The sequence below is a fragment of the Phanerochaete carnosa genome (assembly GCF_000300595.1).
Source record: "Phanerochaete carnosa HHB-10118-sp unplaced genomic scaffold PHACAscaffold_4, whole genome shotgun sequence".
Classification (NCBI taxonomy): Eukaryota; Fungi; Basidiomycota; class Agaricomycetes; order Polyporales; family Phanerochaetaceae; genus Phanerochaete; species Phanerochaete carnosa.
Genome location: NW_006767631.1, coordinates 3,134,014 through 3,157,553, shown reverse-complemented (window position 1 = coordinate 3,157,553; position 23,540 = coordinate 3,134,014). Strand labels below are relative to the sequence as shown.

Below are 23,540 nucleotides of genomic sequence, written 5' to 3'. Positions count from 1 at the left end.
TTGACTTCGCGGAGCGCCGGCGGCATGTGCAAAGCTTTGTGGCGCTTAGTCGCAAAATTTGAAACTTTGCTCCCGGTCAGTGATAGCACTCAAATATTTAACGTGAGAAGGGCACATGTTACAGTAACTTACCTAGATTTTGACCCGACTATCATTGATCGTCCTCCACTCGAGATGCGCTTTGCCTGCCTCCTCTGCACGACCAGCGGGACGATCTCCTCGTAGTACTGGGGCACAACTGCCGCCGATTTGCCTCTGTAGTAGACCAGGAAGCCGTGCATCGTGAGCAGGCGTTGCGAAGATTCCTTCATGTACTGGAGAGCTAGAGGGCACAGTGAGATAAGCAAGCGCGAAGGAGTGGGGCGTACCTTGATCGCAGTTTCCCCGTCAAACTTGTTCTGGCTCGCTGCGTCGCAGGACTGGTGAGCGTGTGATTAGAAGGATGGCTGAGGATGCGCACGATGACCGGCCCTTCGTCCCTAGAGTTCCGGAGAGCGGCATTAGCTTGTGAGCCTCCAGTGTTATCCCAGAAGCTGTCGATTACTTATGCACATATGAGCCGCAAGATGCGAGCCAGCGGTCCTATATGTGCTCATAGGTCCAGCGGGACATGTTTTCCTAATACCTCAATAGTTTATACCACCTGACTGACCTGTCATAGGGCAAAAAACATTCGATATTTGTCGCGGCGGTGCAGCATGCAATTGGAGATGCCCGTCGTGGATTTGCGTCAACCGGTCATCCTGAGGCGGCGCTTCAGAGTCGGCGCGCCTTGAGCTTGAACGTTCACGTTCACCACGACCACCTCCAAACATGCATCGCGCGCTCCAAATCTCAGAAATTCTGGAAATAATCCTGCGGTCCGTCGAAGGATCTACCGCTGCCTCTGTAGCATCTACATGTCGAACGTTCTATGAGCCCGCCAGCGACATCCTCTGGGAGAATTTGCCTCGCCTTCAACCGCTTCTCAGGTGCTTGCCTGGAGATGTGCGGACACAGTCTGGATTTTTTCCGGTGCGTACGTGTCCTCTTTGTGTGACCAACGCGTTTACCTCCGTGATAGGATGTGGCCCGGGAACTTGCAGGCAAACAGTGGGCTCGATTCCTGAAGCATGCTGAACGCGTCAAGACTTTGACACTGGACAACCAAGGCTCGGAAGACCTGGAGAAACACCTGCATACGATTTTGTTCATGCGCTCAGGATACATGTCTACGATCTTGTCAAACCTGCGTAGCTTGAACGTTGCATGGTATGATGAGGCGACGGAACGACTAAGCACTTACCTGCCTCTTATCTTAAGTCCAAAGATCCGGACGGTGGAGCTGGAGACGAGCTGCGAGGATATGGTGCGGGTTCTTCGTCAATTGACGATCTCATGTCCACAACTTCAATCCTTGGTGATGTTTGAATTCCCAGAAAAGTCTTCCAGGATCTTCTTTTGTTTCCATGCCCTAGAGGTTATTAACTGCAACCCAGAGAGTGACTGTGGTTTCAGTGCTGTTGACCTAGCGATGATAGCACATCTCCCATCACTACGCCATGTTGAAAATGGAGGCCCCATCGCGGGCTACATCGTCGAAAGGAGGGAAACGCGCAAGCGTTCGCAGTCTATTTGGCGGGTATTTATCTACACTACGAATGTCTCAGGTACGAACGTGGGCGCAATATAAGATAAATACAAGTAAACAACGTGCGCACGAGGCACCAGTGAACACGAGCTCGAAACACGATCCAAAAATCTAACACGCCATCTCTCCATTACACTCTCTGACGACTTCGGAGAATTCACTACAGGCGATCAAAATGAAGCGTTTCCCATTCTGGAGTCACTCACACTACACTACCTGCAAGAGGCACGACGCCTCTTACCCCTCTTCCAATCTATCAGCTCCACTCGATTCCACAAATTCTCCGTCAAATACACCGAGTGTTTATGCAATGCAGATGTTGAAGCCGTGCACCAAGCTGTTGGCGCTCTCTCAAAGTTTCCGAGTTTACGCTGCCTAGACCTTCACTGCGACACCACCATAGGCCCGGTGTTTCCTCCGAAGTCAATTCTACGGCTACGCGGCCTCGAAGAACTCTACCTTAACATCCCTGGCTTTCACAAATCAAAGCATCATAGAACTTGGCCGAGGATGTCCTAAGCTGCGATGCCTACATGTATGCAGCAACCAGGCACTTGGCTCTCATAAACATCTCCGCCGCTGGTCGCTAGACGCACTCGAGTGCTTTGCGACGCGTTTGCCGATGTTAGAGGACATTCTTACGTCATTTGACACATCGACTGTCCCCGACCTCGGTACACCGCTCACACGGTCGCTCACCCCAATACGCTTATGCGTCGGGCCTTCTCCGCTGTGCGAAGAGTACTGGCAGCAAGCTGCGACCTACATATCACACGTGTACCCCAATGCGAGGTTCGATATCGACGTTCAGCGGAAGGATGCTCAGACTTGGCGTAATGTCTCGCAAGCGGTAGCTGAAGCTCGTACAAATCGAGGCGCGAACCCCAAATAGTAGGGTATGATCCTCACCCCTATGTGCCAGAGTTCTACACCAATTCACATCCTCGCAGTTTGCTAGATTCCACGTGTACACGCGGTCTACATTCCCTAAATGAAGATTTCTGCGGAACGACACTCTGTATGACAATGCTTATTAGCTGTCAAATAAGGCGAATTTGCAGTGAGCACACCTTTCACCGTGCGGGCTCGGGCTCGGACCGCTTGCTGGCGAGTTTCTGGTCCTGTCGAGAGAGTTGAGTCTGTTTGTCGCCGAGGTAGGTCCAGCGCAACGCGCGAACACAGAACTAGGAGCATGACACTCGTCGGCGGGAAGCATGTCCAACGCGCGAAGAGCTGTTTGCTACCGCCTCTCACTTCTTCTCTCGAGCCGTCTCATCCCTCAACATCTATGTCTCTCCGTAGAACAGACGATCCGGAGAACGGGTCTTTACAAGAGATAGTTGAGGCCCCACCTCGTGGCGCCGTTCAACGTTCAACGTTCAGCGCTCAGCTTTGGTGCGTCGCATCCATGGACCTAGTTAGTGTGCTTGGTTCCGTCCCACCGCGCGCAGTCCCGCACGTCTGACGAGCGAGCCAGAATATGCCGCAGGGGCTCAAACAAGGCGGGCGTCGTCACATGCGCCGCCGCTTGTGAAAGAGACAGAAACCCATACTATTCTTTCACTACATAGACGACACACGACCGCAGCCCCGCACGCTCCGAGCCAACCCAAACAAACACAGAGCGTCTGGAAACCCCGGCGCGTCGCGCACGACAAAACCCCCAGCCTAGTCCACCCACTGCCAGTGCTCCGGCACCTCGACGTTCCACTCGCGGTGCTCGAGCCGCTGCGGCCTCGTCCGCCCGGGCAGCTCAGGCCGCAGCTGCGGGACGTACACCTCGCTCGTGCCGCCCGCTGCTCCTCGCCTGCCTGCTCCTCGTCCATCCGCTCCTCGCTCATCTGCGCCAGCCTCACCCCGCCCGTCCTCGCCCCGCTCGCCCTCCCCAAGCCGCCCATGCGCATCTTCGTGCGCACCCTCGCGCGCGTGCCCGAGGCGCATGCCGCGCGCCTCGAGGCGCGTCTTGACCGAGCGGTGCACGTGCATGCCGGCTGCGACCTCGTGTCCTGCGACGGGGCGTCCGCGGCCGCGGTTGACCCTAGACAGAAAAGCGCGCGCACACAGACAGGGAGAGGATGAGAGGATGAGAGGGGGAGAGAGAGGATGAGAGGGGGAGAGAGAGGATGAGTCGAGCAGGGTCAGGAGCAGGAAGGAGGAGGAGAGGAAATACGGGACGTACACCCACGCCCAGACGTGCGTGCGCCCGCCGGCGCTCCACCACTCGTCGTTCGTGTCCTTGTCCGCGGAGGCGGCAGGCCGCTCGACGCGCAGACGCGTCGGCATGTACTCCATCGCGAGCCACAGGAGGCGCGTCCAACCTGAATGCATAGGAGGCCGTCAGCGGACCCAGAACACAACAAAAATGAAGGGGAGAGAGATGACGACGACGACGACGACGACGAAAACGCACCAGACGCCGCGCCGAGCTGGTCGTACATCGGGCTCAGCGCGTCTTTGAGCTCTTCGCGCGCCTCGTACAGCGCGTCGTGCTCCGCGAGCTTCGCAGGGTCGACCGCGTGCGGGTGCCGCCGCCGCGGCGGCGCAGCATCCCCTCCTTCACCATTGCCTTCACCCCCATCACCCCCTCTTTCACCCCCATCACCCTTCCCACCGCCCGTCCGCCTCCGCGCATGCGTCGGGTGCGCCCGGCTCGGCAAGACACCCCGTCCGCGCGCCGACGCCGAGATCCAGCCGCGCCGCGCGAAGCGGCGAGGGACGCCCGTGGCGGCGGCGACGGCGAGCACGGGCCCCGTGAGGAGGCGGAGCGCGCCGAGGACGAGGGCGCACGCCCAGCGCACGGGCGCCGGGCCCCACCACGCTGCCCCTCCGTCGTCGCTTTCGGGGCCGTCCAGCCCGAGGCCGCGTGCGGCGTGTGCGGGGAGGCGGTCGGGTGCGTCTGCGAGCTCGAAGGCCCCGCCAGCGCCATCGGTGGGACGCGCGCGGAGGGCGAGACCGAGCTGCTGGAGCATGGCGGCGTCAAAGACGATGCCGGTGGCGCAGCGGAAGGTTTCGCGGACCATCCAGCGCAGCGGGACGCGCGCGAGCGCGTGCGGCGTCGCGTTGTGCACGCTCCCGCCGCCGACGTCGGCGTGCACGCCTGCGAACCAGACTTCGCGCACGGAGCACTGTTGCGGGGCGGGGCAGTCTGCCGTGTTGTTGTCGTTGTTGGTGGCGGCGGCGGCGGCAGCCTCGAAGCGTTGCGTCGCGTCGGCGGAGCGCGCGATGCCTGCGGACACGCCGTCTGCCGCGGCGTCGCTGCTGCTGCTGTTGCCGCCGTTGTCGTGGCGCGCCCCTGCCCGGCCACGGTGCACGCTCGCGAAGCTTGGCAGGAAGCGCACGCGCCGCTCGTCGAGCGAGAGCGCATGGCGGAGGTGCCGGATGCCGTTGTTCATGTAGACAAAGGGGAGCGTGCGGGGGATGAGGCCGGCCGAGGCGACGGTGTCCCTGTTTTTGCGGCGGCGGGAAGACTCGCGGTCAGCTCCTTTTGCGTCCGGATGTTTTTTTTTTTTTTGGAGCGGGACGTACCAGACGCCGAGGAACTCGACGTGCACCTCGCGGCAGAAGGTGCGCTTGAAGGTCTCGACGAGGGCGACCTGGTCGTCAAAGTCGGCGGCCGTGGCGTCTGTCGCGGTGTGGGCGTACATGTCGTACGCGAAACGGATCTGGGCGCCGTTGGAGCGTGGCAAGAGGCCGACCTGCGGGGGCGGTCAGCGCTGCAGGTACGCGCACAAGTGGTGGGTGTTATGCACCTTTTGCAGCATGCCGGCGAGGGCGCGGGCGGTGTATGCTCCGCGGGAGAAGCCAAACATGCAGATCTTGTCGCCGTCGGTGTAGTTCTGCATGAGAAATTTGTAGCCCTCTTGGGCGGAATGAGTACGGGTGGGAGAAGCGAGGACGAAGGGCATACCGATGATGTGGGTTGAGAGGCTGGTGGCAAACATGTCATCGAGAGTGGCACTGACGGTGGAGATGACAGGGAGGGTGGTGCCCTCGTATGTGCCTATGCCGGGCTTGAAGGTCGCTTGAGTCACTGTGGGTGAAGATACGCTGGAGGGGAGCGCACCTGGTAGTATACGAGCTGCTGTTTGGTATCGTCCTTACGGAGGATGGCAGCCAGCTGGACGACGTTGGAATTCTGTCTCGGGGCTCAGTCAAGTGAAGAGCTGGTGGCGAGACACGCGAGACGTACGTCCGAGTCGAAATGGTCGCCGGTGCCATCGAAACAGAGGACGAGTGTGCGATTTGCATGCTCCTGTGGAATCCATATCTTGTGCCTTCCGCTGAGGTCGTGCTTGTGTTGCTGTTGACGGGCCTGTTCGCCGGTTGAGAGCCAAGATTTTATGTTCTTTGCGTTTGCTTGGGTGCCGTGTGCGGTGGGCGACTCTGGATCGAGCAGGGTGCCGTCGGAAGGCGCGGAGCCGTGGGATGCTGAAGGGTGCATGTCGGTTGCTGTGCAGGACCGTCGAGGGCGAGGGCCTTGAATGCTCGCGTGAGGTTGCGTCATGCTGCCGTAGGTGGCCCGGGCGTGGGAGGAGGAGCGTTGAGCGAAGCGACAGAGTGACCATAGCGGGCGACAGCATGCACGGAAGACGCAGGGCTGCTGCTCATTGGCACTGCCGGAGCTGATAAAGAGACCATGCATGCTGCCAGAGGATGATCACGTTGACATTGCCGCCCTGCGCCGTCGGAGGGACACGCGACCGTGTGCGCCACTTGGCAGTGCACAGGGCACAAGTCGAGCACGAGACGAGCGTTTCAAAGCGCAGACAACGCCAGTTTCAAACTAAGCGCCACAAAGCGTTGACAGTCCCGCCATCTGATGCGCCCCTCTTCGATCTGATGCCTTGACGCGCGCAAGATCGCTCCTATACTCAGTCCCCTTAATAGTTGACGACCCCATGCCCCCACCGATGTTGCGTATCTTCTTCTCTCCTTTTCGTGCTTGCTCTCGTCTCACCGCCCCTCCTAGACTTGCGAAATCACTAGGCTACACGCCCTCTCGACATATTACCGCAGCCATGCCACCAAATCGCAAGCGTTCTGCCGCTGCCCGAGCCCTTGTCGCAACCTCTGCTGAAATCGCAGTCTCCGAGACGACGACACCCCCGCGCCGCTCACCGCGCAAAGCCAAGGCACAACTCAACGGCCATGACTCTGACGACACCGGCAGCCCCCTCACCACCCCGCCGGCCTCGCCTCCTCCCAAGCCGCGCAAGCGACGCAAGAAAGCCGAGCCCGTCGTGTACGACATCCCGCCGATCACCTCGTTCAAGACGACCGCGTTCGAGGGCCGGCTGGGCTACGCCTGCCTGAACACGGTGCTGCGCGCGCAAGACCCGCCCGTCTTCTGCTCGCGCACGTGCCGGCTCGCGACGCTGCAGGAAAAAGGGGTCGCGCACGCGCAAGCGCTCGGCCTGCGCAACGTGCGCGACCTCGCCGCGCTCGTCGCCTGGAACGAGGCGAACGGCATCCGCTTCATGCGCCTCAGCTCCGAGATGTTTCCCTTCGCGAGCCACGCCGTGTGGGGCTACGACCTCGCGTACGCGCGCGACGACCTCGCCGCCGTCGGCGCCCTCGCGCGCCGCCTCGGCCACCGCCTCACGGCGCACCCCGGCCAGTTCACGCAGCTCGCGAGCCTGAAAGAGGCCGTCGTCGCCGCGTCGATACGCGAGCTCGAGTGTGCGTCGCTGCTGCTGCTGCTGCTTGCTTCCGTCCCGCTCTGCACTGACGCACGTGTGTCCGCCTTTTTTTTATTTTCCCCGCCAGACCACTGCCAGATGATGCGCTACATGGGCCTCGGCCGGGACAGCGTGATCGTGCTGCACATGGGGGTGCGTGTTCGCCGTTTCATTTTTTGTAGCAGGCGGCTGACGCGCGCGGGCTGCCAGGGCGTGTACGGCGACAAGGCCGCGACGATCGCGCGCTTCCGCACGACGTACGCGACGCGGCTCACGGACGAGATGCGCGCGCGGCTCGTGCTCGAGAACGACGAGATGTGCTACAGCGCCGACGACCTCCTGCCCGTCTGCGACGCGCTCGCGATCCCGCTCGTCGTGCGTCCCTTCCCTTCCCTCGCCTCCCTCCCGTTCTTGCCGCTGACCACCCCCACCCGTGGTGTGTGCGTGTCCTTGCAGCTCGACTACCACCACAACTACATCAACCCGTCCGCGCTCGCGCTCCCCGACCTCGTCCGCCGCATCAACGGCACCTGGGCGCGCAAGCGCATCCGCGTCAAGCAGCACCTCAGCGAGCCGCGCCCCGGGCTGTGGTACCCCGACTGGAACGCGCCTGCCACCGCTGAAGGCGCAGACGCAGACGGCCTCGCTGACGGCGCCCCCGTTGAAGAAGACGCCCCCGCTGAAGACGACGCAGACGCAGCCGACAGCCCACCCGCCGCGGCGTCCCCCGCGCACAAGCAGCAGCAGCAGCAGCAGCAACAGCAGCGGCCGTCGCGAACCGCGCTGCGCGCGCACGCCGACCGGTGCACGGCGCTACCGGCCGAGCTCGTGCTCATGGGCACGTTCTTCTCCGACGTCGACGATGCCGCCGCTGCCGCCTCGCCTGACATCACCGTCGAGCCCGACACCTCCGCCTCGCTCGACACCTCCGCCTCGCTCGACACCTCCGCCTCGCTCGACACCGCCTCCTCGCTCGACGCCGCCCCTGCGCGCCCAACGCCAGGCGCTGCTGCCGCCGCACCGCCACCGCACCCGCGCGGCGGCGGCGACCTCATGATCGAGGCGAAGGACAAGGAGCAGGCCGTGCTGCAGCTGTACAGGCTCTACCGCCTGTGCGACGTGCGTCCCGAGAGCCTGCGGCCGGAGCGGCGCGGGGAGGGCGAAGGAGAAGGAGAGGAGAGGACGGAGGGGAGGCGTGGGAGGGCGAGGAAGAAGCGGGAGGAGGACAAAGACAAGGACGGTGCGGAGGCGGGGCCTGCGAGGCGCAGGCGGGGGAGGAACGGAGGCGTGGAGAAGCTGGTGAATCCCGAGGAGGTGCCTGTGCCTGTTGACGGGGCGGAGGTGGCGGAGGTTGTGGCGGGGGAGCATCCGGAGGCGGCGGCGGAGCTTGAAGAGGGAGGGAAGAGGCGGCGGGGGAAGAGGAAGAGCGGGTCTGGGCGGTAGTGAGCGCTGGGCTTGGGGCGTGGTGTGTTGGCCCGCTTGGTACTCCGTATGCTTAAGTCGGGGTGTCATGAGTGGACGTACTGGCTTGTATCTTGTGGATGCCTGACTCGAGTTGGTTGACGCGTTTTGAGCACACTTTTCGGAATTGAAGATCAATGATGGAGGTACAGATTATCTTTACGAGTACATCAGAGAATGTGACAGGAGAAGTATAACAACACATAATGATATCTCGAGCTTGAACTAGAAGATGTGCGTCGACCAAACCGTGTGTCGTCCTGGAGCTAGCACCGTTCAATCCACCCACTCCCAATGCGCCGGCACCTCGACGTTCCACTCGCAGTGCTTCAGCCTCTCCGGCAACGCCTCGCCGTCGCCGCGCGGGACGGCAGGGCGCACTTGCGGGACGTACACCTCGCCGCGGCGGTGAACAGTCCTGAGGCGGACGCCCTGCGCCTCGAGGCGCGTCTTGACCGAGCGGTGCACGTGCATGCCCGGCCTGAGCACGTCGTCCGTGACGACGCGTCCGCGCCCGCAGTTCCGCCTGTGTCGCGCCGGCACACATCAGCCCCAAGCGTCGCGCAGCAGCAGCAGCTACACAAACGACTTACACCCATTTCCAGACGGAGCGGTCGTGCCCCGGACGGCTCCACCACTCCCACGCGTCGGCGCTGTGCCCGGGCTGCACGTGCGGCGGTCGCTCGACGCGCACCCACGCGGGCAGGTACTCCATCGCGAGCCACAGGAGGCGCATCCAGCCTGCCCAGCGAGCCGTCAGCTTACGAAGAAAAAAAAAAGAAAAAGAAAAAGAAAAAAAAAAAAAACAAGGAGCTCCCAGAAAGAAAGACAACCAAAGCGACACACACGCACCCCCGGCAGACGTAAGCTGGTCGTGCATCACGCTCAGCGCGTCCGCGAGCTCCTCGACGGCCTCGTACATCGGGTCCTGCGCCGCCGTGTGCGCCGTGTCCAGCGCGTGCAGGTCCTCGTGCAGCGGCGGCGGCAGCTGCGGCGTCAGCGGTGGTGCCGTTCCCGTAGGGCGGCGGCAGTGGTCGTGTCCGTGCCCGTGCGCCGCGCGCGCATGCGCCGGGTGCATGCGCGACGGCACGACGTGCCGCCCGCCACGCAGGCGCGCCGTGTCCGAGAGCCGGTCCTTGCGCGCGCGGGGGCCGAACAGCGCGCGGAAGGGCGCGGCGAGCAGGGCGCCGGCGGTGCGCAGGGCGCGCCACCCCCACGACTCCTTCGCGCGCGCGTCCTCGCGTGCGTCTGTTGCGTCTGCTGCGTCTTCGGCGGCCTCGAGCTCGACGGTGAGGTCGGGGTACGCGTGGACCTCGTGTGCGGCGAGGCGCGGGGGCGGATCTGCCAGCGAGATGGTGGTGGTGCCGGTGCTGGTGGTGTCGGGCGCGACGTCGAGGGAGAGTCCGATCTGCTGGAGCATCGCGGCGTCGAAGATGAGGCCGGTCCCGCAGCGGAAGGCCTCGCGGACCATCCAGCGGAGCGGGATGCGCGCGAGCGCGTGCCGCGTGTTGTTCTTGACGGAACCGCCGCCGACGTCTGCAGCGCGCGAAAATTCGAGGAGAGCAGGGGAGGAGGAGGAGGAGGAGGAGGGGCCGGCGTCAGTAACGGAGGAGCGTAACGGGCAGGCGAGCCAGGGAAATGCAGCGCACCTGCATGCACGCCTGCGAACCACACCTCGCGCACGTCGCAGTGTGCGCCCGCGGCGGCGTTCACGGCGTCCTCGAACCGCTGCTCGGCGCGCTCGCCGTCCTGTGCCGCCTGGCGCGGCACGTAGGCGCTCGCGAAGCTCGGAACGAAGCGCACGCGCCGCTCGTCGAGTGAGAGCGCGTGCCGGAGGTGACGCACGCCGTTGTTCATGTACACGAACGGCAGCGTGCGTGGGATGAGGCCCACGGAGTTGACGGTATCCCTGAGTCAGCATGCGGCGTAAGCAGCAGTTGAAACGAGAAGGACTGCAATACAGCTCACCAGACACCCAGGAACTCGACCTTGACATCCCGGCAGAACGTGCGCTTGAAGATCTCTACGAGGATGACCTGTTCATCAAAGTCCTTGTCGTCCGCGTTCGTTGCCGTCTTTGCGTACATGTCGTACGCAAAATACAGCTGGGCGTCGTTGGACCGCGGCAAAAGGCCGACCTGCACAGAGTCCGTTAATTAGTGGCTCAGAAATGTTTTGGCGGTTTTACGCACTTTCTGCAGCATACCAGCGAGCGCACGGGCTGTGTATGCCCCGCGCGAGAACCCGAATAGACAGATCTTGTCGCCATCGGTGTAGTTATTCATGAGGAATTGGTAGCCGTCTGCCAAAGTGTATGCCTTGTCAGAGGACCGATAGGGTTGGGAGCCTTATAGAAGATGTACCTTTGATGTGCGATGAAATATTCATCGCAAACATCTCGTCGAGTGTCTTGCTTATTGTCGCGACGATAGGCATGTTGGTGCCCGTGTAAGTGCCTATACCCGGCTGTTCGTGCGTGTTAGCAAACGAGTATACGCCGGAACTAGGGGCATGACATACCTGGTAGTAGACGAGCTGCTGGGAGGTATCGTCTTTGCGAAGCATCGAGACGAACTGCACTACGTTAGAGTTCTGCGGTGCTGGTCAATGCGACGTGGACACAAAGAGTACAGTCCGCAAGGGCTTACGTCGGAATCGAACTGGTCTCCCGTTCCGTCAAAGCAGAGGACGAGAGTTCGGTGGCGATGGTGCGCGGGGATCCACACTTTCTGCCGTATGCCAGTCTCGGAGACATCGTACCTGAAGTCGTCTTTGTGCCGCTGCTGAGATTCTGAGACGTCGGAGCGCGATGCCCTGCCCTTCAGGTCCTTTGCATCGTAAAGGAACGAAGGAGAGACCGGGGAGTGCAAGGTCTCGTCTGAGCAGACCGAGGACACAGAGGGCGACCTGTCTGACATGTCAAGGCTGTAGGATTTTCCCGAGGTTTCGCTCGTGGGTAGAGGCCAGGGAGCTTACCGAGGCCCTATATACCATCGTCTGGCGAATGGAAAATCGGCAGGTCACCTGACAATGAATGATAAAGATGTGAAAGCTCCAGGAAGAGAAGCCTGGGTGCATCCGTGGTGATCGTGGGCCAGTACAGGTACATCGCAGCGGCGCCGCTGCTCCCGTCGCTGCTGTCGCCTGCGTGATATTTGGATAGTGCACGTCACTCGAGTACTGTCCGCTGGTAGCATCTTGCAGAGGAAACTCGACGAGGAACGTTGAAGTCTGTCTGCCAGAAGGAGCACTTGAGGACTAGCACTGGCATGAACTATATCACCTTCCATGCATCTAAGCTGCCGTCTACCGCAGAGCATCCGTCCATTTGGTGAGAAATGAAACTTTATGTACCATTGGTAGGGAAGATCCTCTGGGAACGGCCCCTAGTATATAAACAAATACAGTCTGGTCCTCTCCTTGATCAATTGAGCTTCCATTGCTTGTTGAACTGATGCACACTTACGATGTAAAGAAAAGTATGAAGAGTCTGACACGGGACGGCACCCGCGACCGGCAATGACGAACTCGGAACGGCCGGCACAGACGCGCCGAACGCCGAGGCTGCACGTGACAGGACGCGACCTTTGCTTTATACTCTTCAATGTCTTCATCTTCCCCATAAATTCGCGACGGCCCAGCCCACAATATGTGCCACGTGCTCCCGATGCTCCCAGGCGCCTGATGACAGCCCTCTGGGCCATGTGAAGGAGTAGAATACATGTTATTTTGGAAGCGCTATCATACACTCCAGCATATACATATCCAATACACAGTCCAGTCTCGCAGTCAGTGAAGCCGCTCTCAAACATGCACCTCGTCCTCATGCGCTCGCGGCGACCTTGGTCTTGATCACGTCGACGACGCCCGGCTCCGCGAGCGTAGAGAGACGATGGCCAGAGACGTTGATGATATCTGGGGTTCGATGACCACGAGTTCGGGAGGAAGGGAGAGAGAGAGAGAGAGAGAGAGAGAGAGAGAGAGAGAGAGAGAGAGAGAGCAGAGAGCGCACCATCGACGCGGCCCTTGATCCAGATGTAGCCGTCCTTGTCGCGCACGGCACCGTCGCCGGTGTAAAAGTATCCGGGGTAGGGCTGGACCGCGACGCATTCAGCACGATGAACGCTTGGGCGAGACCAGAAAATGCACTTTTGGATATGCATCTCGCGAATGGACGATTCGAGTTGGTTGATGCATGGAGCACGCCGTTCAGAGTTGGATTTAATGACAGAGATGCAAGTTCACAAGTACATAGAAGGACGTTGCAGCAGAAGCCTATGTCATACAAAGTGCATAATGATATAACAGACTCGAATTAGAAAACATGTGTGAATCGATATGTCGCCTTGGTGCTAAGTCTTGTGCTGACACCGTTCAATCCACCCACTCCCAATGCTCCGGCGCCTCGACGTTCCACTCACGGTGCGCCAGCCTCTCCGGCAACATCTCGCCGTCGCGACGCGGGATGGCAGGCCGCACTTGCGGGATGTACACCTCGCCGCGGCGGTGCACATCCCTGAGGCGGACGCCCCGCGCCTCGAGGCGCGTCTTGACCGAGCGGTGCACGTGCATGCCGGGCTTGAGCACGTCACCCGCGACGATGCGTCCGCGCCCGCAATTCCGCCTGTGTCGCGTCTTGTCAGCTCCCTCGCGTCTCGTGCAGCACACACACATACACACGGGTGGCAGCGGCAGCAACACTTACATCCATCTCCAGACGGAGCGGTCATGCCCCGGGCGGCTCCATCACTCCCACGCGTCGGCGCTGTGCCCGGGCTGCACGTGCGGCGGCCGCTCGACGCGTACCCACGCGGGGAGGTACTCCATCGTGAGCCACAGGAGGCGCTTCCAGCCTGCCCAGCGAGCCGTCAGCTTACGAAGAAAAGAAGAAGAAAAAAAAAAAAACAAGGAGCTCCCAGAAAGAAAGACAACCAAAGCAACACACACGCACCCCCGGCAGACGTGAGCTGGTCGTGCATCACGCTCAGCGCGTCCGCGAGCTCCTCGACGGCCTCGTACATCGGGTCCTGCGCCGCCGTGTGCGCCGTGTCCAGCGCGTGCAGGTCCTCGTGCAGCGGCGGCGGCGGCGGCGGCGTCAGCGGTGGTGCCGTTCCCGTAGGGCGGCGGCAGTGGTCGTGTCCGTGCCCGTGCGCCGCGCGCGCATGCGCCGGGTGCATGCGCGACGGCACGACGTGCCGCCCGCCACGCAGGCGCGCCGTGTCCGAGAGCCGGTCCTTGCGCGCGCGGGGGCCGAACAGCGCGCGGAAGGGCGCGGCGAGCAGGGCGCGGCGAGCAGGGCGCCGGCGGTGCGCAGGGCGCGCCACCCCCACGACTCCTTCGCGCGCGCGTCCTCGCGTGCGTCTGTTGCGTCTGCTGCGTCTTCGGCGGCCTCGAGCTCGACGGTGAGGTCGGGGTACGCGTGGACCTCGTGTGCAGCGAGGCGCGGGGGCGGATCTGCCAGCGAGATGGTGGTGGTGCCGGTGCTGGTGGTGTCGGGCGCGACGTCGAGGGAGAGTCCGATCTGCTGGAGCATCGCGGCGTCGAAGATGAGGCCGGTCCCGCAGCGGAAGGCCTCGCGGACCATCCAGCGGAGCGGGATGCGCGCGAGCGCGTGTCGCGTGTTGTTCTTGACGGAGCCGCCGCCGATGTCTGCGGTGCAGAAATCGACGAGGAGGAGGAGGAGGAGGGGGGGGGGGGGGGGGTGGTCAGTACGGGCAGGCAGGCTAGGGGAATGCGGCGCACCTGCGTGCACGCCTGCGAACCACACTTCGTACACGTCGCAGTGTACGCCCGAGGCGGCGTTCACGGCGTCCTCGAACCGCTGCTCGGCGCGCTCGCCGTCCTGTGCCGCCTTGCACGGCACGTAGGCGCTCGCGAAGCTCGGGATGAAGCGCACGCGCCGCTCGTCGAGTGAGAGCGCGTGCCGGAGGTGCCGCACGCCGTTGTTCATGTACACGAACGGCAGGGTACGCGGGATGAGGCCCACGGAGTTGACGGTATCCCTGAGTCAGCATGCGGCGTGAGCAGCAGCGAAGCGAGGGCTCAATCAAGCTCACCAGACACCCAGGAACTCGACCTTGACCTCCCTGCAGAACGTGCGCTTGAAGGTCTCCACAAGGATGACCTGTTCATCAAAGTCCTTGTCGTCCGCGTTCGTTGCCGTCTTTGCGTACATGTCGTACGCAAAGTACAGCTGGGCGTCGTTGGACCGCGGCAAAAGGCCGACCTGCACAAGAGGCACAAGGTCCGTCTTTCAGCGGCTCAGCAAGTTTCTGGTAGTTTAACGCACTTTCTGCAACATGCCAGCGAGCGCACGCGCTGTGTATGCCCCACGCGAGAAGCCGAATAGACAAATCTTGTCGCCGTCGGTGTAGTTATTCATGAGGAACCGATAGCCGTCTGTCCGAGTGCATGCACTATTAGATGAGATACGGTTGGCAACCTGGAAGAGAACATACCTTTGATGTGCGATGAAATATTCATCGCAAACATCTCATCAAGCGTCTTGCTTATTGTCGCGACGATAGGCATATTAGTGCCTGTGTAAGTGCCTATGCCCGGCTGTTCGAACGTTTTGACAAGCGATTATATGCCGGAGCTAAGGACACGGCATACCTGGTAGTAGACGAGCTGCTGGGAGGTATCGTCCTTACGAAGCATCGATACGAACTGCACTACATTGGAGTTCTATGGTGTTGGTCAGCGCGATGTGGACACAAGGAACACGGTCCGCAAGGGCTCACGTCGGAATCGAACTGATCTCCCGTTCCATCAAAGCAGAGGACGAGAGTTCGGTGGCGATGGTGCGCGGGGATCCAAACTTTCTGCCCTCTACCGGTCTCGGAGCCGTCGTGTCCGAAGCTGTCTTCATGCCGCTGCTGAGACTCTGAGACGTCGGAACGCGATGTCTTACCGTTTCGGTCCTTGATATCGTAGAGGAATGAAGGAGAGACTGGGGAGTGCAGGGTCTCGTCTGAGCAGACCGAGGACCTGTCTGACATGTCAGGACCGTAGGGTTTTCCCGAGGTTTCGGCCGTGTGCTGAGGGCTGGAGACTTACCAAGGCCCTATATATCATTATCTAGCAGATGGAGAATCGGCTGGTCACCTGATAGGTAGATACCAGAGACATTGAAAGCTTCAGAAAGAGAAGCCAGGGCGCACCCGTGGTAATCGTGGGCTCGTACAAGTACGCCACAGCGGCGCCGCTGTTCCATCGATGCCGTCTCCTGTGTAATACCACATACCGTACGTCAATCGAGTACTGTTCATTGGTGGTACCTTGCAGAGGAAACTCGACAAGGAACGTTGAAGTCTGGCTGCCAGAAGGGGCACCCGAGGACTAGCAGTAGCACGAACTATATCATCTTCTATGCATCTAAGCTGCCGTCTACCGCAGAGCATCCGTTCATTTGGTGAGAAATGACACTTGATGTACTATTGGTAGGGGAGATCCTCTGGGAACGGCCCCTAGTATATATAAACAAATGTAGTCTAGTCCTCTCTTTGATCAATCTTCCATTACATTCAGAACATACACTTACGATGTAAAGAAAAGCGTCTCGCTGTACTCGGGATGAGTGAAGAGTTTAGCATGGAACGACACCCGCCGCCGGCAACGGTCGGTGCAGACGCGCCGAACGCGGAGGCTACACGTGACAGGACGCGACTTTTGCTTCGTGAGAAACACACTCGCGACGACCGAGCTCACAATGTGCGTCACTTGCTCCCGATATTTCCAGGCGCCCGATAATAGCTCTTTGGGCCATGTGAAAGAGTAGAATACATGTCATTTTGAAAGCGCTATCATACACTCTAGCATATATATCTAATACACAGTCTAGTCTCGCAGTCAGGGAAGCCGCTCTCAAACATGCACCTCGTCCTCACGCGCTCGCGGCGACCTTGGCCTTGATCACGTCGACGACACCCGGCTCCGCGAGCGTAGAGAGGTCGCCAAGCTGGTCGCCCTCGCCAGCGATGATCTTGCGCATGATGCGGCGCATGATCTTGCCCGAGCGCGTCTTGGGCAGGTCCGGCGTGATATAGATCTTCTTCGGCGACGCGAACGGCCCGATGACCTTGCGCACCTGCAGGACGAGCTCCTTGGCCAACGCTGGCTCGTCCGTGGGGTCGTACTTGAACTCGCTGCGGGGAGCAGAGCGTCAGCGGCGGTTTGTAATGGTGCAGGAAGGACGCGGCTTACCGCTTGAGTGTGACGAAGGCGTGCACGGCCTGGCCTGTGAGCTCGTCGTTCGCTCCGATGACGGCCGCCTCGGCGACGCCGTCGTAGAGGATTAGGGCAGACTCGATCTCAGCGGTGGAGAGACGATGGCCAGAGATGTTGATGACATCTGGAGTTCGGTGAGCACGAGTTCAGGAGGAAGGGAAGGAGGGAGAGAGAGAGAGAGAGCAGAGAGCGCACCATCGACGCGGCCCTTGATCCAGATGTAGCCGTCCTTGTCGCGCACGGCACCGTCGCCGGTGTAAAAGTATCCGGGGTAGGGCTGGACCGCGACGCATTCAGCACAGTGAACACTTGGGTGGGACCAGCAGAAGATGCACTAACCCTGAGGTAGACGTCGAGCCACCTGTTGTGGTCCTGCCAGACCGTGCGCGCGATAGAGGGCCAAGTGTTCTTGAAGACGAGGACGCCCTCGACACCGCTGCCCTCGAGTTCCTGTCAAATTTCCGGTGAGCATCAGCTATACCCAAAAGCAGCAGCCAACCCACCTTTCCGGTGACAGGATCGAGCAGCGCGTATTCGTGGCCGAGGAAGGGCACCGTGGCCGAGCCAGGCTTGCACTCGATCGCGCCCGGGAGCGGGCTGACGACGATCGAGCCGGTCTCGGTCTGGAAGAAGGTGTCGACGATCGCGGCCTGGCGGCGGCCGACGTGGTCGTTGAGCCAGTGCCACGCCTCGGGGTTGATAGGCTCGCCGACGGAGCCGATGACGCGGAGCGAGCTGAGGTCCGCGTTCTGCACGTGCGACTCGCCGAGCCGGCGGAGCAGCCGCACCGCCGTCGGCGCGGTGTGGAAGTGCGTGAGTCGGTGCCGGTCGACCGTCTCCCAGAAGCGCGCGGGCGTCGGGTACGTCGGCGTTGACTCGAACACCGTCGTCGCGACGCCGAGCGCGAGCGGGCCGTACACGAGGTAGGTGTGGCCTGTGATCCAGCCGAGGTCGGCCATGCATCCGAAGCGGTCGTCGGGGTGCACGTCGAAGACGTACTTCACGCTGAGCGCGGCGCCGAGCAGGTACCCGCCGATGGTGTGCATGATGCCCTTGGGCTTGCCGGTCGAGCCGGAGGTCTGAAGGCCGAAAGTCAGCGTGATAACTCTCGACGAGAAGCCGCCGAGTCCACTCACGTAGAGGATGAAGAGGCCGTCCTCAGAGTTCAGGAGCTCAGGCGGGCAGTAGTTCGGGACCTTGGCGCTCTCCTCGTGCCACCACTTGTCCCTGCCGGCAACCCAGCCGACGTTCTCGCTGCCCGTGTGCTTGAGCACGAGGACATGCTCGACGTGTGGGCAGCCCTCGAGCGCCTTGTCCGCGAGAGCTTTGAGCGCGATCGCCTTGCCGCCCCGGCGGCCCTCGTCCGCGGTGAGGACGACGCGCGAGCGGCAGTCGTTAATGCGGTCGCGGAGGGCCTCGCTCGAGAAGCCAGGGAAGACAGCAGAGTGCACGGCGCCAATGCGCGCGCAGGCGAGGAATGCCGCGACGGCCTGCCAGGTCATCGGCATGTACACGGACACCGTGTCGCCCTTCGTCACACCGAAGCGCTTGAGGACGTTTGCGACCCGCGAGACCTCGCGCAGCAGCTCGCCGTAGCTGATGTACTTGTGATTACCGGGCTCATCGGCCTCGTAGATGATGGCGGTCTGTGCGAACGGATGCGTCAGTCATGAGTCCTCTGCTGCGGAAGGTCGAGTTCGTACCTTATTTGGGTCCTCGAACGCCCAGCGGTCAACACAGTTATAGGAAGCGTTTATGTATCCCTCCGGGAACCATGCAATGTCTCCGGTCTTGAAGGAGCCGGAGCGGATAGTCTGGAAGGGGCGATCCCAGTGCAGGAGCTCCCTCGCCATCTGTTACAAGCGGCGTTTGTGAACGTTCCTCGGTACTATAACACGTGTGCACCCACCTGAGCCCACCACTGATCCGCATTGGGTCCCACAGTCTCAGCGTGTGCTTTCTTGTACGCCTCAAAGTTAGGACCGATGAAAGGTACCTCGGTGCCATTTCTCATGCGAGGCGGGATGGGATGAGTGCAGACGGCATCGTAAGCGGCGTTGGACATGTCGTTCTAGAGTATCTAAGAGAGTAGAAGAGGCTGGGAGGCTGGGAGGCGTCGAAGAACGACTTGGAGAGCCAGGCTATCTTGCGAGTGACCCTCTTATACTGCGTCGACCTGCACCTTTTCCAAGACACTCATTGTCGTCGAAGCGAAATCTCAGTCGACTAGAGCATTGTCAGCTCGCAGCAGCGATAGCGGTGCGGGGTAACTTGCGGCCAGTGACAATCTACAATACAGACACACCTCTCTTGCATCTGTCCTTCTGTCAAGCAGACCTCGAGGGAATGTGCATCAGGAAGATTTGCCCTGTCCAAGAGCGGGCAAGAACAGGTCAAATCCCCTCGAAGGAAGTGTCGGGCGGACTGACTGACAGCGCATCAGTCAACATTGACTATTAGGCAAATTTTCCGCAGGATAATCGCCCGACAGCTGTCGTGAACGACCAATTGCGCAGTGGCTTTCTGCCCATGCGATGCGCGGATGAGCATGGGGGCCACGCGACAGGTGATCATTGATCAAGCACGCACCCGGGCCCGTTAAGGGGGATTGGCATGCGAAGGGCGCAGGCGCGTGATGGCCGACGCTTGGCGCTGTCAGAAGGCCGCTGCTTGCCAGTGCGTACCCTGGGCTTGTCAGGGCAGTACTCCAGGTCAGAGAAAGCCCACGCGGTGCGCTAGTGGGGAGATAAGACGAAGATGCATAAAATCATGAATCGGCGGTGGTAAGGCAATCAAAGCCGGGCTTGGGCCACCCTATCAGTGCCGATTATGGCAACGAAACCCGAGCACGCAGAAAATGACAGGCGTTCTCTTTGAATTCCCAATGCAATAACGCAATATTCAGCGCAGTGAGCGACATACGAGATGGACAGCCATATCCAAAAGCACTCAGCAATATCCAGGACCGGGTACGCTCAATCTTCACTCGTCTGTCTCCTCTTCATCTTCACCTTCATCATCATCCGAGTTGTCTGTATCTCGAAGGGTCATGAGCTCGTTGATGCTGAAAAGACTCGATGTCAATAACTCGAGCTATCAGCGGTTTTCTTTGCCATACCAGTGTACGAACGGGCGCAAAATCTTGACGAACCTACCGAGCTCCTCTTTGAACCCGGGTTGAAGCACTTGCTTATCCGTGAATCTACGAGCAATTAATAAGACAGACAGTACCCAGCAGCTCTACCTACTCATAAGCAACACAAAGCGATCGGCATTTCAGCAGGTCGATGTCTCTGTCACACACAGTAGTCAGCACAAGATAGCTCGCGCTGCAGGTCACATACTTATGAGTCTTGTCGATCCCCTTCGGCGCGACCTTTAGTTCGTCTTCCCTTCCAAAAATGCTCTGGCGCCCGCCGTTAGGATGCGGCTTCGCCTCGCCGAAAAGTCCGACGAATGTCTCCTCAGAGATAATACGCCAAAACTGTCTGGATGAGCGCTGGAGATTGTTTCTTGTATCATTCATTAGTAAAGTTAACGAATGATGGAAATTTTATTCAACGCACCGAATGGTCTGGAGCTCATTCTTGCCCGGACACCACGCCCCTGCTGCAATGAGGCTCTGCCCATCGGGTCGGACTAGGGACCAATGTTAAGTGACTGTGGCATTATTTGCGATACAGATACGTACTCGCACTGCGAAGTCGATTGAGAATAGCGTTAGAGATTTGCATTCCAGCCAGAATAAATTGCAGCGCACATGTGATCTAGAGAACCACAGTCATTATGTAGCCGGCTCCAGCATAATTGAGAGAGACAGCTACATACATTTAGCGAAGATGCCCTTCCGACCACTGCGTGAGAAAGTCGCCGAGAGCCCGGTTTTGTAGGGCGTCTTGTCGTTACTGAATCTGACCTGCACGATTGGTATCCATGAGAACTTGCGTGTGTTCTTGTGAGAAGGACAGCTCACATCACGGTAAATCCGATGAATGGCATCTTTCGGCGGCAGATACGGAATCTGTGGGTCATTTGCAACAAGGACGTCAGTAAATGCTTCGACGAAGTCTTTCCATTCCTTCTCAGCGACCCGCCATACGGGCTCTATAATCTAATAAGCAGAGGATCACAGAAATGTAAGCGGAGACCTGCCATGCGTCTTAAACCTGTTCATCGGTCAAGCACGGGGCCCGGTAAACATCACAATGCTGGTAACATACCATTCTCGGTCATTGCATTCGGGTTTCTTCAGTTGTGCTAGGAAGTCAAGGGTATTCTGCGAGATCTGACCGGGAGGTACTAGTTTTAGTATTAGCCAGCAGCATAAACATGCCTGGGGAGCAAGCGGACCTGGGCACCTGTCAGCATAACCTGCAGGCACCAGACAAAAGTGAGGCGACGCACCAACCTCGACCAGTTTTGGGAGCCTGCACCACTCTGCCCACAATTTCTTGACCATCCTGCAGCTCCAGCTCCGATTCCGTGTCTTCATCCTCCTCTGACGTCTTCCTCTTCTTTCGCGGAGAGCTAGTCTTCTTCGGCGACGACTTGGCTGACTTAGCAGAGGCGCGCTTGCGTTTAGCCGGCTTTGTCTCGCGTTCGTCGTCCAAGTTTTCGCTGTTTATCGAGTCTGCGTCGCTCACGACCTCCTCTTCATCTTCGTACGCGTCGCTTTGCTCGTCTTCACTCTCTTCTTCAGGATAGTCTTCCGGCTCTGTTTGTTTGCGTTTCGACCGGCCGCCTGGTGCTTTCGAAGCTGCTGCCTTCGGTTTATCTTTTTGTGTCGCGTTAGACTTCTCGAAATGTTTGGAAGTCGTTGACCGCGTGCTCCGTGATACCATCGTTTGAGAGCAGGATGCGGGGTAGAGTCAAGTGCGATAGCGCTCGCGACGCGGAGCCGCCATTCCGTTTAAGGAAGTCACCGACACCTTTGTGGCGCCCCCGCTCCAGGCTACGTATACATAGAGCAAAAGCTCGCTCCACAGCAGGACGGACGAGCTCATGATAAGCAGTACTTGTTATGGCGCTATTAGGTACCAACCCTGCCACCCATGACATCTAAAGTCAAACACTGGCTAGTTCACGGCTTATCCATTCGTCGTGAGTTGACTGTGACTGCGATTCCGCGATTGAACATCCGTCGGTAGCGGGCCATAATACATAATGACTCGCCCTACAGGAAGCATATTAATGTAGAATAGCACTCTAGACAGCGACCAACGCGTTTCGTAGTGAAAGAGCTCTGTGAAAATATTGCGCCAAAAATACGAGATACGCTGCGGAGCGCCCGAGTTACAGCATCTTCCTTTTGGCGTATATGGGCTGCGTCTGTCTCGGTCGTGAGTGCGCGTTTCAAGCTGTCGCGCGTGTCAGACGCGTCTCCTTGGGGTTGATACTGCCGTAAGGCCATTTCAGGCATGCTCTTAACGCCACTTTCCACTGTTCTTCCTTCCTTTCTCATAATTCAAAACATTACTCCACCGCATCAGATCAACAAAACACACAACACATATAAGCACCATCTCGACGACAGCTCCTCCCTCTTCCCCAATTCTCATCATCCTCTGCCTCAGGCATTATTTCCTCGCGTAACATGGCCAATTGCCGTTCATCAATATACCCTTGTTTCGCTGTTTCAGATGCGCCACTGTCGCGAAACGCACTATACCTCCACGCGTCGTTTGCTCTTGTCTTTGTTGCCAACCCGCAGGACAGTCCACTTGGGCAGCATGCCGCCGTCCGACCGTATCTCTAGCCACTCAGGCTGTAGAATGCGCCGTTCTGTCTGGCTGTCGTAACGCGCAGGAGGGTACAGTGTTGCTCTTCCGTTTTCCTCGCGTTCTTTCACACCCCGCCAGATGGGATTGACCTTTTCAATTGTCCCGAGGCCCAATCAGCTGGTGACGAGAACGCAGGGAATCGTGGTCTCCAGAGAACGTTCCTGGGGAAGACGCAATCCGTGTTCCTGGGATAGTTAACCACAGTCAAGTCTCTTCGACGCCGATGCGAAGACTGCTTTCCGTCAACAGTCGCGTATCAATAGAAGGGTCGCGGCAGTATTGGCGGATTCGTGAGCACACCTCCACGTTACCTCTTCGTGCAACTCTTTGACAAACCCTCAGATACTCTACGATTTCACGAGAATTCGGCTGAATGATAGGCGCGCTGGTAAGTGACGAACCACCATCACCCGCTGTCGAGTGTCCTGAAGAATATTGCAGCGAGCTTCTAGACTTAGCAACAGCTACCGTTATCAAGGTACTGCGCACGCCGCACGGTTGTCACTTGAAGTCAGGCTTCGGCCATCCGCAGTCTTTCACATGTGTCCGCCTGGCGGAAGTGACGGAGCAAGGCGAGCCTCTTTCGTTTTGCCTCGGAGCTCTGGTTTTTGATTCCGAATTTGACCAATTTGATGTGTTCACAAGACTCATGTTTCGCCTCGCTAGGGAGCCGCTCGCCCCGGGCTGCTTATGTGGGGTCCGCGAATACCGTGGCAGTTGACCGGTGCTTTCAAAGCGAACACAAGCGACACCCGACCAGCT

General features: G+C 59.6%; 9 protein-coding genes across 9 annotated transcripts; 2 read left to right on the top strand and 7 right to left on the bottom strand.

Annotated features, from left to right (window-relative positions):
• The first annotated feature begins 2,243 nt into the window (after window positions 1-2,243).
• On the top strand, window positions 2,244-2,538 carry PHACADRAFT_254736 (uncharacterized protein). Its single transcript, XM_007394917.1, has one exon. The coding sequence runs from the start codon at window positions 2,253-2,255 to the stop codon at window positions 2,520-2,522; it is 270 nt and encodes an 89-aa protein (XP_007394979.1). The 5' UTR covers window positions 2,244-2,252; the 3' UTR covers window positions 2,523-2,538.
• Window positions 2,539-3,172: 634 nt separating this feature from the next.
• Window positions 3,173-4,350, bottom strand: PHACADRAFT_254734 (uncharacterized protein). Its single transcript, XM_007394916.1, has 3 exons — window positions 4,041-4,350; window positions 3,810-3,948; window positions 3,173-3,668 (listed from the first exon to the last, which is right to left on the bottom strand). Exons 1-3 carry the CDS (start codon window positions 4,066-4,068, stop codon window positions 3,299-3,301), a joined length of 537 nt encoding a protein of 178 aa, XP_007394978.1. The 5' UTR covers window positions 4,069-4,350; the 3' UTR covers window positions 3,173-3,298.
• Window positions 4,351-4,578: 228 nt separating this feature from the next.
• Window positions 4,579-4,752, bottom strand: PHACADRAFT_61317 (uncharacterized protein; the record flags this gene model as incomplete). Its single annotated transcript, XM_007394915.1, has 1 exon — window positions 4,579-4,752. A coding segment is annotated over one exon (174 nt), but the record flags the coding sequence as incomplete, so codon positions are not given.
• Window positions 4,753-5,379: 627 nt separating this feature from the next.
• On the bottom strand, window positions 5,380-5,879 carry PHACADRAFT_61026 (uncharacterized protein; the record flags this gene model as incomplete). The annotated part of the gene is made up of 4 exons (XM_007394914.1): window positions 5,380-5,466; window positions 5,527-5,587; window positions 5,677-5,765; window positions 5,820-5,879. Coding segments are annotated over 4 exons (297 nt in total), but the record flags the coding sequence as incomplete, so codon positions are not given.
• A 940-nt stretch (window positions 5,880-6,819) lies between these two features.
• Window positions 6,820-8,457, top strand: PHACADRAFT_55137 (uncharacterized protein; the record flags this gene model as incomplete). Its single annotated transcript, XM_007394022.1, has 6 exons — window positions 6,820-7,309; window positions 7,397-7,461; window positions 7,519-7,683; window positions 7,765-7,895; window positions 8,047-8,078; window positions 8,312-8,457. Coding segments are annotated over 6 exons (1,029 nt in total), but the record flags the coding sequence as incomplete, so codon positions are not given.
• A 427-nt stretch (window positions 8,458-8,884) lies between these two features.
• Window positions 8,885-11,855, bottom strand: PHACADRAFT_254732 (uncharacterized protein). The gene is made up of 9 exons (XM_007394913.1): window positions 11,418-11,855; window positions 11,290-11,361; window positions 11,133-11,235; window positions 10,962-11,071; window positions 10,738-10,907; window positions 10,419-10,678; window positions 9,622-10,305; window positions 9,363-9,510; window positions 8,885-9,295 (listed from the first exon to the last, which is right to left on the bottom strand). Exons 1-9 carry the CDS (start codon window positions 11,685-11,687, stop codon window positions 9,046-9,048), a joined length of 2,067 nt encoding a protein of 688 aa, XP_007394975.1. The 5' UTR covers window positions 11,688-11,855; the 3' UTR covers window positions 8,885-9,045.
• A 1,171-nt stretch (window positions 11,856-13,026) lies between these two features.
• PHACADRAFT_208293 (uncharacterized protein) lies at window positions 13,027-16,112 on the bottom strand. The gene is made up of 9 exons (XM_007394912.1): window positions 15,513-16,112; window positions 15,385-15,456; window positions 15,228-15,330; window positions 15,059-15,168; window positions 14,826-14,995; window positions 14,512-14,771; window positions 13,721-14,418; window positions 13,446-13,622; window positions 13,027-13,393 (listed from the first exon to the last, which is right to left on the bottom strand). Exons 1-7 carry the CDS (start codon window positions 15,768-15,770, stop codon window positions 13,865-13,867), a joined length of 1,527 nt encoding a protein of 508 aa, XP_007394974.1. The 5' UTR covers window positions 15,771-16,112; the 3' UTR covers window positions 13,027-13,393; window positions 13,446-13,622; window positions 13,721-13,864.
• Window positions 16,113-16,559: 447 nt separating this feature from the next.
• On the bottom strand, window positions 16,560-19,096 carry PHACADRAFT_119425 (uncharacterized protein). The gene is made up of 8 exons (XM_007394911.1): window positions 18,908-19,096; window positions 18,702-18,851; window positions 18,135-18,644; window positions 17,502-18,077; window positions 17,338-17,448; window positions 17,194-17,275; window positions 16,975-17,122; window positions 16,560-16,916 (listed from the first exon to the last, which is right to left on the bottom strand). Exons 1-8 carry the CDS (start codon window positions 19,061-19,063, stop codon window positions 16,655-16,657), a joined length of 1,995 nt encoding a protein of 664 aa, XP_007394973.1. The 5' UTR covers window positions 19,064-19,096; the 3' UTR covers window positions 16,560-16,654.
• Window positions 19,097-19,980: 884 nt separating this feature from the next.
• Window positions 19,981-21,839, bottom strand: PHACADRAFT_92896 (uncharacterized protein; the record flags this gene model as incomplete). Its single annotated transcript, XM_007394910.1, has 9 exons — window positions 19,981-20,062; window positions 20,117-20,200; window positions 20,247-20,291; window positions 20,343-20,510; window positions 20,565-20,637; window positions 20,827-20,914; window positions 20,972-21,102; window positions 21,184-21,297; window positions 21,407-21,839. 9 exons carry the CDS (start codon window positions 21,837-21,839, stop codon window positions 19,981-19,983), a joined length of 1,218 nt encoding a protein of 405 aa, XP_007394972.1.
• Window positions 21,840-23,540: the final 1,701 nt, after the last annotated feature.